This window comes from Linepithema humile, chromosome 3 (assembly GCF_040581485.1).
Source record: "Linepithema humile isolate Giens D197 chromosome 3, Lhum_UNIL_v1.0, whole genome shotgun sequence".
NCBI classification, from domain to species: Eukaryota; Metazoa; Arthropoda; class Insecta; order Hymenoptera; family Formicidae; genus Linepithema; species Linepithema humile.
Window position 1 is genome coordinate 25,193,037 of NC_090130.1, and position 15,731 is coordinate 25,208,767.

The 15,731-nt window shown below is 35.7% G+C and overlaps 1 protein-coding gene and 10 non-coding genes across 11 annotated transcripts in view; 10 read left to right on the top strand and 1 right to left on the bottom strand.

Moving 5' to 3' along the window:
* The window catches only part of Syn (synapsin), a gene marked incomplete at its 5' end in the record, with an annotated part of 45,408 nt that extends 41,862 nt beyond the window's left edge, over window positions 1-3,546 (bottom strand). Inside the window, 3 exons of the mRNA XM_067352438.1 lie at window positions 25-278; window positions 835-1,162; window positions 3,422-3,546. Of these exons, the coding sequence (XP_067208539.1) occupies window positions 25-278; window positions 835-1,162; window positions 3,422-3,546 (707 nt within the window). The remainder of the gene's footprint in view (window positions 1-24; window positions 279-834; window positions 1,163-3,421) is intronic.
* Window positions 3,547-12,239: 8,693 nt separating this feature from the next.
* LOC136999135 (5S ribosomal RNA) lies at window positions 12,240-12,359 on the top strand. The gene has a single exon (XR_010889539.1). It is a non-coding gene; the product is annotated as a 5S ribosomal RNA (ribosomal RNA).
* A 138-nt stretch (window positions 12,360-12,497) lies between these two features.
* On the top strand, window positions 12,498-12,617 carry LOC136999139 (5S ribosomal RNA). Its single transcript, XR_010889543.1, has one exon. It is a non-coding gene; the product is annotated as a 5S ribosomal RNA (ribosomal RNA).
* Window positions 12,618-12,895: 278 nt separating this feature from the next.
* LOC136999144 (5S ribosomal RNA) lies at window positions 12,896-13,015 on the top strand. Its single transcript, XR_010889544.1, has one exon. It is a non-coding gene; the product is annotated as a 5S ribosomal RNA (ribosomal RNA).
* Window positions 13,016-13,153: 138 nt separating this feature from the next.
* Window positions 13,154-13,273, top strand: LOC136999145 (5S ribosomal RNA). Its single transcript, XR_010889545.1, has one exon. It is a non-coding gene; the product is annotated as a 5S ribosomal RNA (ribosomal RNA).
* A 278-nt stretch (window positions 13,274-13,551) lies between these two features.
* On the top strand, window positions 13,552-13,671 carry LOC136999146 (5S ribosomal RNA). The gene has a single exon (XR_010889546.1). It is a non-coding gene; the product is annotated as a 5S ribosomal RNA (ribosomal RNA).
* Window positions 13,672-13,809: 138 nt separating this feature from the next.
* Window positions 13,810-13,929, top strand: LOC136999147 (5S ribosomal RNA). The gene has a single exon (XR_010889547.1). It is a non-coding gene; the product is annotated as a 5S ribosomal RNA (ribosomal RNA).
* Window positions 13,930-14,207: 278 nt separating this feature from the next.
* LOC136999148 (5S ribosomal RNA) lies at window positions 14,208-14,327 on the top strand. The gene has a single exon (XR_010889548.1). It is a non-coding gene; the product is annotated as a 5S ribosomal RNA (ribosomal RNA).
* A 138-nt stretch (window positions 14,328-14,465) lies between these two features.
* LOC136999149 (5S ribosomal RNA) lies at window positions 14,466-14,585 on the top strand. Its single transcript, XR_010889549.1, has one exon. It is a non-coding gene; the product is annotated as a 5S ribosomal RNA (ribosomal RNA).
* A 280-nt stretch (window positions 14,586-14,865) lies between these two features.
* Window positions 14,866-14,985, top strand: LOC136999150 (5S ribosomal RNA). Its single transcript, XR_010889550.1, has one exon. It is a non-coding gene; the product is annotated as a 5S ribosomal RNA (ribosomal RNA).
* A 279-nt stretch (window positions 14,986-15,264) lies between these two features.
* LOC136999151 (5S ribosomal RNA) lies at window positions 15,265-15,384 on the top strand. The gene has a single exon (XR_010889551.1). It is a non-coding gene; the product is annotated as a 5S ribosomal RNA (ribosomal RNA).
* Window positions 15,385-15,731: the final 347 nt, after the last annotated feature.

A 15,731-nucleotide genomic window follows, 5' to 3' on the forward strand; every position in this document is an offset into this window, starting at 1 on the left:
TCTCTCGCAGATTAAGTATCTCACCGAATGACTTTGGTCCCGTTACGATAGACAGCCATGGACACGATGGTGCCTGACTCGCTCGCCGTGAGGGACAATTCCCGAAATTCCGCCTGCTCCACGCGGATCTCATAATCACCATGCAGTCTGCGTCCTCGGAAGTATTTGCTCCAGTCGGTGTTCTGGTCGTCGATCACCAGCAGAGTAAAGCATCGATCTTTGCTGTATGACTGGCCTCTGGTCGCGCCAGACACCGCCGCTCCCAAAATAGAAGCACCCTGTGCACGTCATTTTAACGTCACATTCTGTTACACTTTCCCTTCGCAACGTGCGACATAGTAACTGACTAGAAGCGGAAGGCTGTAATTGAACAGATTATTCTAGAAACGATACAGAATCACGCTAATCGGTCAGCATTGCACGAGTGGCGATTATCAATATTCATTTCAATGCTATAATCTATTGCGACGTAGACAATTATACCGGTGTTCTGACGTCAAATCAAGGTATATTTTTTATTCGCGATTTGGAATAATAACCTATCAAACAAAATAAATATTGGAAATTTGAACTTTGAACTTTTGCAGTGAAACATTTTTTAATTAAATTTTAAAATACGTGCAATATGACATATCGCAGAACGTTGACAGTACTTTGAGATATCACTTATCGGAGTTATTAATAATCCCGCCTCGCGGCTACGATGACGAAAAAACGACGGAGCTGTCACTTTATATGATTAATGAAGCTAATTTTCGATCAGATAAAAGTGTTAGATGCGGACAAAATAATAGAATAAAATGAAACAGAGAGAAAAAAAAAGAAACAACTTGCCTGGTCACGGGCGGCGCCGGTCAAACTCTGCACCCGCTGGAGCAAACTCTCCCGGGTCTTCGCCGGCGAGGACGGCGCGCTGGTGGTCCGCGAGCCGGGTCTCAAGTTAAGGCTGAGATCGCCGCCGATGGGCTGCGGTGGTCCCTGGGGCGGCGCGCCCGGTATCGGCGGCTGTGTCGGAGGCGGTATCGGGCCCGGTTGGGACTGCAGCGGTCGGTCCGGCACCGCTTGATACGGCTGAGACGAGTCCTGCCGGCCCACGGTGGCCAGCCCAGGATCGGAGTTGGGCTCATCGTCGAGCTCCGAGCTTAGGTCCCCTGACGAGAACCTGGAAGACAAGCTATCGTGGTCGTCGTGACAGTGATAATCGGTCGGGAGGTCACGCGCTCTGACGCTTTTCCTGACTGCACATTTCAAATGCACATCGATCACACAGCCAAACGTTGGTGCTGGCGGGATGAGGAGCGTGGAAATGATGACGTCGGCGATGATTTCCAGCGGTCGCTAATCGGCCGGCGTTACATGCGTGGCGGATGTCAATATCTGTTTCGATGTCATAATTGTATATTGCGTAGACGTGGACGATTACGGCGTTTCAGCGCGGAGCAGCTGCGTATTTGTTTTTTATCTACGACCCGGAACTCTTTTTTTCCGGTGAATTTGTTCCGCATCGAGTAAAACGAGCACCGAGGCGCGAACAACAGCATGGCATTCACACGAAACCACATCGTTGCGCATTTACGTCATCGAGTCCCACACTATCGAGCGTCCGTGTGATTACTCGTCATAAGTAAAAGCGGGAGATGAAAGACGCGATATCTCTGATGAGAACGGGGGGGGAGTAACGTTAACATACCGTTGCCAGGTGCAAGGCAACATTAGCGCGATGTTGATATCGTGGCGTGCGTCCAGGCTACTGCATTCGGGGCAATGCTGGAAGCGATATTTTTAACGAGCCGCATGCACACATTCAGACTTGTCACACATTCGGACACGAAAGGTTTGAAATTGTTAATAACAACATTGAGATACCTGCGTGTTTAAATTTTCTGTTGACATTTTAATGCGAGCATAACGATGCTTTACTTCGATAAAACAGAGGTTCTCAAACACCTCGATATGATCTTTTCTGATAATTAAAAAGATTTCCTTCCTTTTACAATGATTAATAGTACTTATAAAAGCATCACTGATTGCGAGAAAATGTAGAACAAATTCTTTTATCAATTTACACAGTAATATTGATTTGTTTCATTAAATATTTTAATAATTTCCTTTTTTTTTATGTTAAGTACTCTAGATGAAAATGAGAAGTGTAACGTGAAACATAAATATACATTGTCTTTTTAAAAAGAATTCAAATAGCTATAATTTCAAGGAGTTTAATTTCTAATGTCGTGAATAATGAGAAAATGTGATTTGTGCAGCCGTTGTCACATTGTTATTGATAAGCAAAGAGATCATTTTCGTACTTATAGTAGTAAAGTAAGTTTAGCATAATCGCGTTTCCAACTCTCCTTCAAATTCTCGCGTTTCAGTTTGCGTTATCACTTTACACCTGCTAGCCTGGAAATTCTAGCGTCGAGTTTCAGTGATTGTCCCAATTTCTAACACCGTAACTTTGTCACGTTGTTGCCGACGCTTGTTTAATGGCCGACTCAGGTGAGGGCTTGTGTCCGGCTAATTGGACAGAGGAATCTATTTTCTCTTGACGAGCGCATTATGGGAGGCGAGAGCCCATGGAATATTGAGATACCGCACGCAGCATTTTAACGGCCGATTATTATCATGCGTACATTGGTGTGTGTAAATTAACTCGATGTAAGAGCCATACTCGTAAAAGGATTCGGCTTGCCTGGACGATATAATACACGGGCTTTCATCATGTGTGCCTTTCAACAACATATTGGTATTCACTGGCGAGTGAAATCGAGCGGGCGTTTCGATCGAAATATTTTTATGCCAGAATTTAATAACAGGCATTTCTGGGCTTAATTCGATAACAGTGTATGAAAGCTAATGATAATCACATTAAAAGCGCGTTACACTATGAATAGTACAATGAGAATATAAATCGCTGTTCGCAATTTTAAGTTACAAATTAAATATTTATACATGTATAACGTTAATAACGTTAATAACAATAATAACGAGAACCAGAAATAAGAATAATTGGCGCAAATTATTCATTTAATTTGCAAACCTTTTTTATAGATTTGTAAACTGTTTGAAATTTGTTATTCATCTTTTTTAATGAAAATATTTTTCACAGATCAGCCTCGAGAAAATCGGCGGAAGCTTACACAATACAATTGCATTTTATTTCATGCAGATTCTGAATGTGGGCTGACATTCTCTTTGATGATGAAATAATCAAAATATCGTCAGAGTTTTGAAAATAATATTCATATAAATATTATTTCGCAATTTCTGATGCTGTGCATGCGTCCATAAAATTGTGCAAAATATATATATAATAGTTTCAACTCATCGCAGAATGTTGTAAAACAAAAAAGAGAAATGAACACGAAATTAAATGCCAGCCCTGCAGTCCGGATCCGACGTGATAGAGGTACTAGCGACTCACCTCCGTTTCAGGTAGTTGACATTGGTGGTGAAGGACTGACGAAAGCTGGAGAATGAAATGTTGCCGGGTGAAGGAGCTGTACCACAGTACTTGGCGCAACCGCCGCGGCCGGTAATCTTGATGGTTTACACCGGGCTTGCTGTCGCGATGAAACGGTTCGCGATTTCGTCGCTCGGATGTTGTTAGCGATGCGGCGGATAACGCGCTCCGATCCTTTGTCGTCGCCGACGGTCTTGAGCTGCCGGTGAGACGATATCGTCGCGACACACGCGAGAAGGGGATCGTTCGTTGTTGATTAATGGATCGTGTCGATGGATCCCGGATCGATGGGTGGCTTTCTCTGCTCGAAGCGTCACGGGATAAACTTCAACGTAAGGTAATCCGAAAGGAAAGGATGAAATAAGAGGAGGTGAGGAAGGAGAAAATAAACAATCCAAGTTGAAATCTGTAATAGATAAAAGAGCAAAGGCATGTCAAGCTATTCTGATTGTAAATTTTAATAATAAAAATTGTATTAGTTTAAAATTGAGTTGGAAATATTTGAAATATATGAAATAAATACGAAATTTCTAAGCTGAAATATCAAAGTATGGAATGCTGCTTATTCTACTGTTTATTTATTTTTATTTATTTGTTACGTTTATTTATTAATTCCAACATGAGAATAAATATAATGCAAAGAATAAATATAAATTCCATTATTTTGCAGTTTAACAATAACAATAATATTAAATATTTGTTTCTAAATTATGTTGGAATTGTTTTAAAAAGCATATTAATTATTTCTCTTGTTACATTCGCGACTTTCTTCATTTCTTTGAGTATTTAAATTATATCGAATATTTTAGTATATGAGTACGGCATTCAGATTCTTAACGATTCTAATTCAAAGAGTTTTTTTTTAGTTCGATTGACTTAAATGAAATGACGATTGCAACAGAGAATGACATACTTTTGTTGTGAGACATCTCTACGTAATTGGGTTCTTCTGGCGTATCGGAAACAGTAAGATCATAAAATTGGCTTGTGTTACTTTCTTTACGACACGCTTCATGCAGCCTTCTACACTATTACGGTAATAAAAACTGCATCAGAAATTCGATTTTACTTTTCAATGAATAATTCAAACCAGATATTTGGAGGAATACGCGAGAAATTTCAATAAAAATTGACACAATAAATAACTATTGAGAGAAAAATCAGACATATAATTGAAAAGAAAAAGTTGTCTGTAAATTTCTAAAAATTTGTGATGACAAACTTCTGTTGTTAAATGTTTCGCTGCCAATAAACTTCGAAATCACGTATCACGCATTAACCAGCAAAAATTATGGATGTAACCGGTATGACCAACGACTCGAAGCATAATGACGCTCGCGAAAATCGATACCTAGAGCACGATTTTGCTTGGAATTTCTGAAATGTTTCACGGCATCACAAGAGTTTGTCGGCATTTATGTATTCTTGGAACATAGCGCAGCACGAAAATGTTACTTCTATGGCTTTGCCCGTCGATCGTATCATCAGGTAAAATATGCCTTCTTTGAAGAACTCACGGGATAATTTTATACTTACGCGGCGAGAAAAGAAGCGTCGAGGAAGCAATGATACGTTCAAACCGTTCATATTTGTTTCTTACAAGCTTCTCCGATAATAACGACGCCCATGGTTCACGGAACCGACAAACTTTGCGTGTAGCAATTTTCAACTTCCTCGGAATATTGCTCAAGGAAGAAAACTTTGATTCTCATTTAAGAATTTGAATAAACACATGTTATACAAGCATACAAAATGTCTTTACAATAGACATCAAAAGAAATAGTTGTTTCTTACACGTTAAAATATTTATAAAAATTATTATATAAATTTAAAAAAAGTATTTGGTTCAATTATCATGCAAATACGCAATTTAACATTTTGAAAATAAATTTTAGTTAAAACCATGTTCTAACTAATTTTAAAACGATAAGATCTCTAAAACTAAGATATTTTGCGAAGGACGCAATGGACTCATCAAAATCTCTCTTTTGCAAAGAAAAAATTCTGAATTTTTCAGCTCGCAACTGAACTAACATCTGGTTTTAAAACATTCCGTATGCTACTTTATCATAAATATATGCTATCCTTTCAAGTCAAGACTGCTTTGTGATATTACAGTGATTTCAGTTACTCCGCCTTCGAATTTGTTTCTCTTTGGGAGATTCAAATCGCGTAAACGTATAATTTATATCAAAATTATATGAAAGAGAGCTACGTGATACTAATGAGAAATAAATTAAACTCCTGTTACAGCGACTTGCACACGATAATATTTCGTAGATTTCACAGCTTGGTGCAGTGCATTGCGCAGAATTATCCCCGCGTTGCGAATAACAACTATCTGTTAGACCGCGAGGTGGTAAACGAGTCGGAGAGCTATTACGTGTTGATGACTTACGCTCGTGGATGGGATTCATCAAGCATTTTATACGTACTATACTGCTGCGTCGAATGATCAATAACTATATTATACATAGAACCAAGAGAGTTTCAAATAAATTATAATTTATTTTATATGAGACTGCGCAAAATTAAAAATGTGAATTGAAATTGCAGTACAACTACATATCAGTTATAGGCTTAAATAACTCTCTTAATATAATATTGATATTTTAATTAATTTATAATTATTAATGTACAATAATTAATATTTAATAGTTAATATTTAATTATTATTCTAGAAGGTCTGTGGAAGAATAATTACGGACAAAATCGACTAAAAATAATGCAGCTTATATAAAAAAAAGTAAGATATTAACGCTGTCACATTAAGCGTCGGGTAAATGGAGCAATAATTTAATAATTATTTCATATTCATATTTTATAACTACGTTGAATAAAAATTAGGAGCTATAATCGTTTTTTAATTTTAACATCTCTCTGGAGAACTATTCAATATCATTTAATTTTAAATAGTAAGTAGGTGACCGTGTAATTCTGTATAGTTAATTTAGCCCCTAATCGTACGAATGTTACAATTAAATCCGTTTACAAAATTCATTTTGCTATTTATTTATCATTAAGTTAGAAGTAATGTAAATGCAAAAATCGATACGTCTGCTCCACTAAAGTTTTATTTAGTCAGACAGAAATCCAAATTTATCGCGAGAGTAATTAACGCAAATAAACCCTTGACAATTCTACACAAATTGGAGATACCCTTGTTTAAATTAAAGATATATTAATTAAAAGCTCGAAACAGTAATACGTAAGTGTTGCAGTGAATATAATTAAATTACAAAAGGATGAACGTAAATATGCAAATTCTTTTATATTAATATCCGAATGAACTGGACGCAAATATTACTTTTTCGCATTATTTTCGTATATTAAATTTTACGCGTACAAAATTTTTTTATTTATAGCAATTTTAATTGCAATAAAACATGCATATTGATGCTTGAATTTATGTAATTGCGCAGATTAAATCTCTTTTAAAATAAATGCTTCATTCTCTAGCTTGGTTTAATCTCTGCATTTAATTCAGAGTTCGGAATTCTAATGAAATTTGTACATAATATCTCCTGTTATATCTGTTACACGTTTGGCCCAGATTAGAACGTGCGATAAACGTTACAAGAAATTACATAACTGTATAGAGAATTGTGCCAATACGTTCGTGTGTAAATGTGTTAAAAATAAAAAGCATTATTTATACAACCGCTATAGATATCGGGTTTTATTTAGGCCCTCGACTAGATTAATCAATAAATTCTTTCCGAGAGAAGAAAGAGTCGGAATTTTTTAACGTATCTGATCTGTACTTATTATGTATTGCATGCAATTGATGCTTCACGGAGATAGATAAAGACAAATGGCTGTATGAAAGATTAATGACTTGATCATAAATACCAATTAATTTTAATCAATATAATTGATTCTTTATCTCTGTCTAACGGAGTAAAAAATGCATTTTTATTGTGTCGCATTTTACGGTATAAAATATTCAAGATTTTAATCATTTTCACCTCAAATATAAATTTATGGATTGAAAAGTGCATTTTTATCGTGCCGCACTTCACAATTTAAACGCATAATATTAAAAATTTTTACGCTGAACAATTTTTATCTCAAATTACAACCGAAAAATATGTTTCTATCGTATCACAATTTACGGTCCAAAATGTACTATATTAAAGACTTTTACTTTCGGCAACTTTTATCTCAAATTTACGGAATAAAAATAGTATTTTCATTGTCCCGCGATTTACGAGTTAAATGCAGTATTAAGTATTATTACACTCAACGATTCTCGAGGGCAAATTTTTGAAATAAAAAATGCATTTCCATCGTCTCGTGGTTCTCAGTCTAAATGTAATATTAAAGATTGTTACGTTTAATAATCGTTATTTCAAAGACAAATTTACGTGTATACCGATGCCACAGAGGCAATAAAACTTATCTCATAAAAAGATATATTAAGCGCATAAAGAGAATGGCGTTTCTGTACAAAAGAATATTGCTCTGCGCGCGATTACGCCGATCGTGAAGATTCATCTCAAAACGGCCAGCATTCTAAGAAAACGCGGCTTTTATTAACGTTACGGCAAAAGGAAAGATGGAGAGACGTTCGCCAGCGTTCGTGAACGTAAAATAAATTTCGCCCAAAAAAATCGATGGAAGTGCTGCTTCGCAAAACGCACCTTTCGCCATCTCTCTCTCTCTTCTCTAAAAAAAAAACCAATGTCACCTTTACTTAAATTATTATCTCGTTTCCCGATTCCAACTATCTCAACTATTTACGACATTGAACATCGATTGCATCCCGTCTAACCGAGACACCGGGATCTTGCGCAATGAACGTAAATCCGAAAATTGCACTCGCACCTACCGAAAAATATGCACCCTCACTGAGCCGGATAACGATCCCGTTTATCAACGATGTAATCTGCGCTGCGCTCGTCTTCGCGTTCAATACGCGAGCAGCGGTGACTTACCTCGACGATCTTGTCCACGAGTACGTTAATTCGAGACTACGCTCGATAAGCGGCAGCTGAACACTCGATCACGCCGATTCACAAGCTCACGACGTTGTTCGGACGACGACGTTATCTGCGCGGCTTATCGGCAGGCACTATCGAGCGGCTATCGGGAGCAACGATGAAACTACCCCGAGAGAAGCACCGAAACTACCCCGCTTCGCGAAGACGGTCGTCACGTGAAGGTGGTGCGCGCCACCAGCCTGTCACTTCGCGTACTCCACGGGGTCGAGCCGGCGAAATAATTTTGCGAAAAGACGAAGTCTGAGATAATCGCAATTTCGCGCGGAATCGTCGCTTCCGCGGGAACGGCGTTTTCACCAAGCGCGAAACTGAAAACTCGGCAAAACTGAAAATTCAACCGTAAAGAAGTGCACGGCTCTTGAACCGCTGCCACTTACCTGTGTCGCGTGCGTGTACTACCCACTAGTTTGCCGATGAAGCAGTGAGGCTCGGCAGAGAATCGCGAGGGTGTCGCCCGGAGGGCTACCCAGGTCGATATCTCGACGCCTGCGCAACCCCTTATCATCTAGCGTCTCCCTGCGCCCCTCCGGCACTCGTACGGCTCACTCGCGCACCCCCGCGCAATGCGCGATTCCACGCGCGAGCAGGAAAGCGAACGTAGAACTGAGGGACAGAGAAAAATAAAAAAAAAGGAGAAGCAACCCTCTCTTGCCTGTTGGTATTTGTGAGAAATTGTTCGATGCATGTCAAACACGGTCTGCCTACTTGCCGACTGGAGATGAAACTTGCTTTCACGTACTTTCACTCTTTTAACGAGTACAATGCCATGAAAGGCGCCGCCATTATTTTTGGGAAACTCGTGAAGCGAACGAATCGATGAACGAAAGATGTTTCCTTTTGGCGATCGTACGGCGAGGATTGTACTAATAGGAGAGGTAGACGAGCGTAGACAGAATTGAATAAACATCCGGAGGTATATTTAAGAACGTAGGATGCGATGTCACTTATATGACATTTTATCGACGCGACGTTATATGAAATCGTGTTCAAGGAGAAATCCATTGGCAACAATAAGCCCTTCGCGATATTAATATACTTATCGAAGTTCTTTTATTGAAAAATTTTACCTTCGAAAAATCAACACAAGGATGCAGCGTTCAACTTGCGTAATTGAAAAATAAATTCTCAAAGAATTTGGGATTTAACTTTCAAAAGAAGAAAAAATAAAGTCACCAGAACTTATGTCGTCAAGAAGTAAAAAAAGAGGACTTACTTGAAAGGAGGACGTTTAAACGTTGGAAAAATATTCTGCTAATTTTTCTAGACATTCTTATTATGTAGAATATAGCAATGTTTTATAAGATTGCCAGATTGTACAATTACAAAATTATACAATCAACATTATCTTCAATTCCAAATATTATTAGCTTCGAAAGAAATCATCAGTAATACAAGCAGCTATTGGACGATAAAGAATGTCAAGGCAATATCATTGGGTTTGCTAAATTTTTGTAAATGTTTTATAAGATATCCACGAATATAAGAATGAAAATGTTCTATATATAGCTCGCGTTCACATTCTTCGCATTCAAAGAAGCATAGCCGCAGCGTCTGTTCGTTTTCAAGGAAACTTCAATCGATACGCGACGAAGTTCCTTCTCGAATATCTCTCGGCAAGTTCGTCAGACGCAGATGGAAGAGCAACGAGGCTTTGCACTGTCAGACTTCTTGTCTCGTTGCGAATAATCCGCTCACGATAAGAGATAGCGCGGATATTATATAATATGTTGCAGTAAATTTGCTTCAAGTGAAGCAGATTTATTTTACTTGCTTATCAATATTGAGAAGTCGAGAAATATTTTCTGCTCAATATTCATGAGATATTAATACGATTTATTAATTAAATTAATAGATTTAAATCAACTTTAAATAAACTTAATTAAAATTAATACCATATACATATAAAATTAAAACATTAAAACAAAATGAAATAAAATATATAGAAATGTGTGAAATCCATTGAATTGTTTAACGTTTGCGATTTTATAACGTAAAATTCTATAATATATAAAAACAGAAAAATATAAATATTATGCTAATTGACAAAAAATAATGTAATAAAATATTAAATTATTAAAATTAATGCTGCACATTAAATTAAAATCCTAAAAAAAATAAACAAGATGTGTGAAAAAATTATTATAATATTTAGAATTATTTTAATTTAAAAATTATCAATAAAATATAAATATTATAACGTGACTGACAAATGATGACAATAAAATACAGGAAATCTACAAACTACTTTTACGATCAAAATTTTATCTGAAGACTAGAACAAGTAATAATAATGTCTTACTACTGTTTAGATATCAAACAAAGGATATTATTTTAACACAAAACTAAAATGATCAATATTATTCTGTCGATGTTGGAAGGACTAATATCTTATATTGTTTTTTTTTTCACTTTTACTCCAGAAAAGGATATTGATTGTTCTTATTTCCAGCTCTTGATTTGTCTGAATATATGATTGATCGCACGAGTTTCGAGTCTCAACCACAATGTCTCTCATCGCTGATCAAGAAGTACGGTACGTTATTCGCGAGTGATTACACGTCGCTTCTATTGTCTGTCACATGAAGTCTTTGTCCGCTTTGTGATGTCTTAAGTAGTACCTTGACAATACCTTCTGAAGAACCCGTGAAGACGATACGTATGAAAACCAAAGCGAATAGTATCGAAGCTTGCTCCAGAATGCCGTCGTGAATTCTACAAAATAAATCGAGCTATCTTTGAAACTGATAGGCGCGCTGCAAAGATTCGCACGTCTTCTTTAATCGTAATAGGTCGAACCAGTCTAGGTCGGGTTGCGCAGGTCGTTTGTTACAATTTTTGAGTCTCTCTTAACCGGTTTCAGTACTCGCCGGTTGCTATCGTACCTTTTATTTTTTAATCATTTTTATCATGTACGTTCAAAGTATACAGATTTCATTACTTTCCAATTATGTGATCTATATTTAACATCGATTACTTATATATATATATATATATATATATATATATATATATTTGTATATATATATTCAAAAGATGTGATTCAAAAAATAATTAAGATGATACTTACAAAATCGTTGATAATTATTATTATATGTATATTGTAATTATGTATATAATAATAATATTATTTGACGTTAATATAATTATGTGTGTGTATATAATTATATTAACGTCAAATAATATTGGGCGTGATCACTCAAAAAAATATTTCGCTGATGTAGTTAGATTTTTAGATATCGCAACAAGAATGTATCGCTATTTTTCGTATCTGTGAAAACATTGTTTGTCACATATAGAATTTATAACAGTAATGTTCTAGCAATAGCTTCTGAAAAATTTAGGTACCATTGCTAAATGTTATTCATTGCATGATCTAACACGTGATTGATCTTATATAGATAGGCGCTTTAGAGAAACTTTCTATTTAAAGTTCACAAACAATACAGATATATATTCTGTTTCTGTCATCTAAACTGATTAAGTAATTACATATGCAATATCACAACAGTTGCTAATCATTTATCTGTTTTAGTTAATTTTTTACACCTAGAAAATTTTAGCTATTATTGCAAGATCATTTTTTTGAGTGATTAATACTTGGATGGCAGACGACCTAGAAACATTATGTGCTGTAGATGTTCTGTTTTGCAAATTTAAACATTGCCAGTTAATTTATAGTCTTTTTTATTTATAATTAATTTTTATTACAAAAAATTTATTTTATTTAAAACTGTTTCATATTCTATTTGTGCCAAAACTGAAGGCATTAATATATCGTCAACGGCCATACCACGTTTTAATACACCAGTTCTCGTCCGATCACTGAAGTTAAGAAACGTTGGGCGTAGTCAGTACCAGGATGGGAGACCGCCTGGGAACACTGTGTGCTGTTGACGTTCTCTTTTGCAGATTTAAACATTACCAGTCAGCTTATAACTTTTTTTAAACTTATATTTAACTTTTGTCACGCAAAATTTATTTTATATAAAAGTGTTTCATATTTTATTTGTGCCAAAACTGAAGGCATTATTATCGTCAACGGCCATACCACGTTTTAATGCACCAGTTCTCGTCCGATCACTGAAGTTAAGAAACGTAGGGCGTAGTCAGTACCAGGATGGGAGACCGCCTGGGAACACTGTGTGCTGTTGACGTTCTCTTTTGCAGATTTAAACATTACCAGTCAATTCATAGTTTTTTTTTTAATCCATATTTTACTTTTGTCGCTCAAAATTTATTTATTTTATTTAAAACTATTTTATATTCTATTTTTGCCAACCATGTGCTGTTGACGTTCTCTTTTGCAGATTTAAATATTACCAGTCAGCTTATAACTTTTTTTTAACTTATATTTAACTTTTGTCACGCAAAATTTATTTTATATAAAAATGTTTTATATTCTATTTGTGCCAAAATTGAAGGCATTATTATCGTCAACGGCCATACCACGTTTTAATGCACCAGTTCTCGTCCGATCACTGAAGTTAAGAAACGTTGGGCGTAGTCAGTACCAGGATGGGAGACCGCCCGGGAACACTGTGTGCTGTTGACGTTCTCTTTTGCAGATTTTAATATTACCAGTCAGCTTATAACTTTCTTTTAACTTATATTTAACTTTTGTCACGCAAAATTTATTTTATATAAAAGTGTTTCATATTTTATTTGTGCCAAAACTGAAGGCATTATTATCGTCAACGGCCATACCACGTTTTAATGCACCAGTTCTCGTCCGATCACTGAAGTTAAGAAACGTTGGGCGTAGTCAGTACCAGGATGGGAGACCGCCCGGGAACACTGTGTGCTGTTGACGTTCTCTTTTGCAGATTTAAACATTGCCAGTCAATTCATAGTTTTTTTTTTAATCCATATTTTACTTTTGTCGCTCAAAATTTATTTATTTTATTTAAAACTATTTTATATTCTATTTTTGCCAACCATGTGCTGTTGACGTTCTCTTTTGCAGATTTAAATATTACCAGTCAGCTTATAACTTTCTTTTAACTTATATTTAACTTTTGTCACGCAAAATTTATTTTATATAAAAATGTTTTATATTCTATTTGTGCCAAAATTGAAGGCATTATTATCGTCAACGGCCATACCACGTTTTAATGCACCAGTTCTCGTCCGATCACTGAAGTTAAGAAACGTTGGGCGTAGTCAGTACCAGGATGGGAGACCGCCCGGGAACACTGTGTGCTGTTGACGTTCTCTTTTGCAGATTTTAATATTACCAGTCAGCTTATAACTTTCTTTTAACTTATATTTAACTTTTGTCACGCAAAATTTATTTTATATAAAAATGTTTTATATTCTATTTGTGCCAAAATTGAAGGCATTATTATCGTCAACGGCCATACCACGTTTTAATGCACCAGTTCTCGTCCGATCACTGAAGTTAAGAAACGTTGGGCGTAGTCAGTACCAGGATGGGAGACCGCCCGGGAACACTGTGTGCTGTTGACGTTCTCTTTTGCAGATTTAAACATTGCCAGTCAATTCATAGTTTTTTTTTTAATCCATATTTTACTTTTGTCGCTCAAAATTTATTTATTTTATTTAAAACTATTTCATATTCTATTTTTGCCAACCATGTGCTGTTGACGTTCTCTTTTGCAGATTTAAATATTACCAGTCAGCTTATAACTTTTTTTTAACTTATATTTAACTTTTGTCACGCAAAATTTATTTTATATAAAAATGTTTTATATTCTATTTGTGCCAAAATTGAAGGCATTATTATCGTCAACGGCCATACCACGTTTTAATGCACCAGTTCTCGTCCGATCACTGAAGTTAAGAAACGTTGGGCGTAGTCAGTACCAGGATGGGAGACCGCCCGGGAACACTGTGTGCTGTTGACGTTCTCTTTTGCAGATTTTAATATTACCAGTCAGCTTATAACTTTCTTTTAACTTATATTTAACTTTTGTCACGCAAAATTTATTTTATATAAAAATGTTTTATATTCTATTTGTGCCAAAATTGAAGGCATTATTATCGTCAACGGCCATACCACGTTTTAATGCACCAGTTCTCGTCCGATCACTGAAGTTAAGAAACGTTGGGCGTAGTCAGTACCAGGATGGGAGACCGCCCGGGAACACTGTGTGCTGTTGACGTTCTCTTTTGCAGATTTAAACATTGCCAGTCAATTCATAGTTTTTTTTTTTTAATCCATATTTTACTTTTGTCGCTCAAAATTTATTTATTTTATTTAAAACTATTTCATATTCTATTTTTGCCAACCATGTGCTGTTGACGTTCTCTTTTGCAGATTTAAATATTACCAGTCAGCTTATAACTTTTTTTTAACTTATATTTAACTTTTGTCACGCAAAATTTATTTTATATAAAAATGTTTTATATTCTATTTGTGCCAAAATTGAAGGCATTATTATCGTCAACGGCCATACCACGTTTTAATGCACCAGTTCTCGTCCGATCACTGAAGTTAAGAAACGTTGGGCGTAGTCAGTACCAGGATGGGAGACCGCCCGGGAACACTGTGTGCTGTTGACGTTCTCTTTTGCAGATTTAAACATTGCCAGTCAATTCATAGTTTTTTTTTTTAATCCATATTTTACTTTTGTCGCTCAAAATTTATTTATTTTATTTAAAACTATTTCATATTCTATTTTTGCCAACCATGTGCTGTTGACGTTCTCTTTTGCAGATTTAAATATTACCAGTCAGCTTATAACTTTTTTTTAACTTATATTTAACTTTTGTCACGCAAAATTTATTTTATATAAAAATGTTTTATATTCTATTTGTGCCAAAATTGAAGGCATTATTATCGTCAACGGCCATACCACGTTTTAATGCACCAGTTCTCGTCCGATCACTGAAGTTAAGAAACGTTGGGCGTAGTCAGTACCAGGATGGGAGACCGCCCGGGAACACTGTGTGCTGTTGACGTTCTCTTTTGCAGATTTAAACATTGCCAGTCAATTCATAGTTTTTTTTTTTAATCCATATATTTTACTTTTGTCGCTCAAAATTTATTTATTTTATTTAAAACTATTTCATATTCTATTTTTGCCAACCATGTGCTGTTGACGTTCTCTTGTGCAGATTTAAATATTGCCAGTCAGTTTATTACCGACAATAACCGTAATGTATAGTGATAAAAATATCTGTTTTTTGTTTTGACGTTTTATTATTTATTGTATTATTATGTTAACAATATATATATATATATATATATATAATTTTGGCTTGATTCAAGACTGGTACTCTGCTGGTACATCAGAAATTGCGGTTGC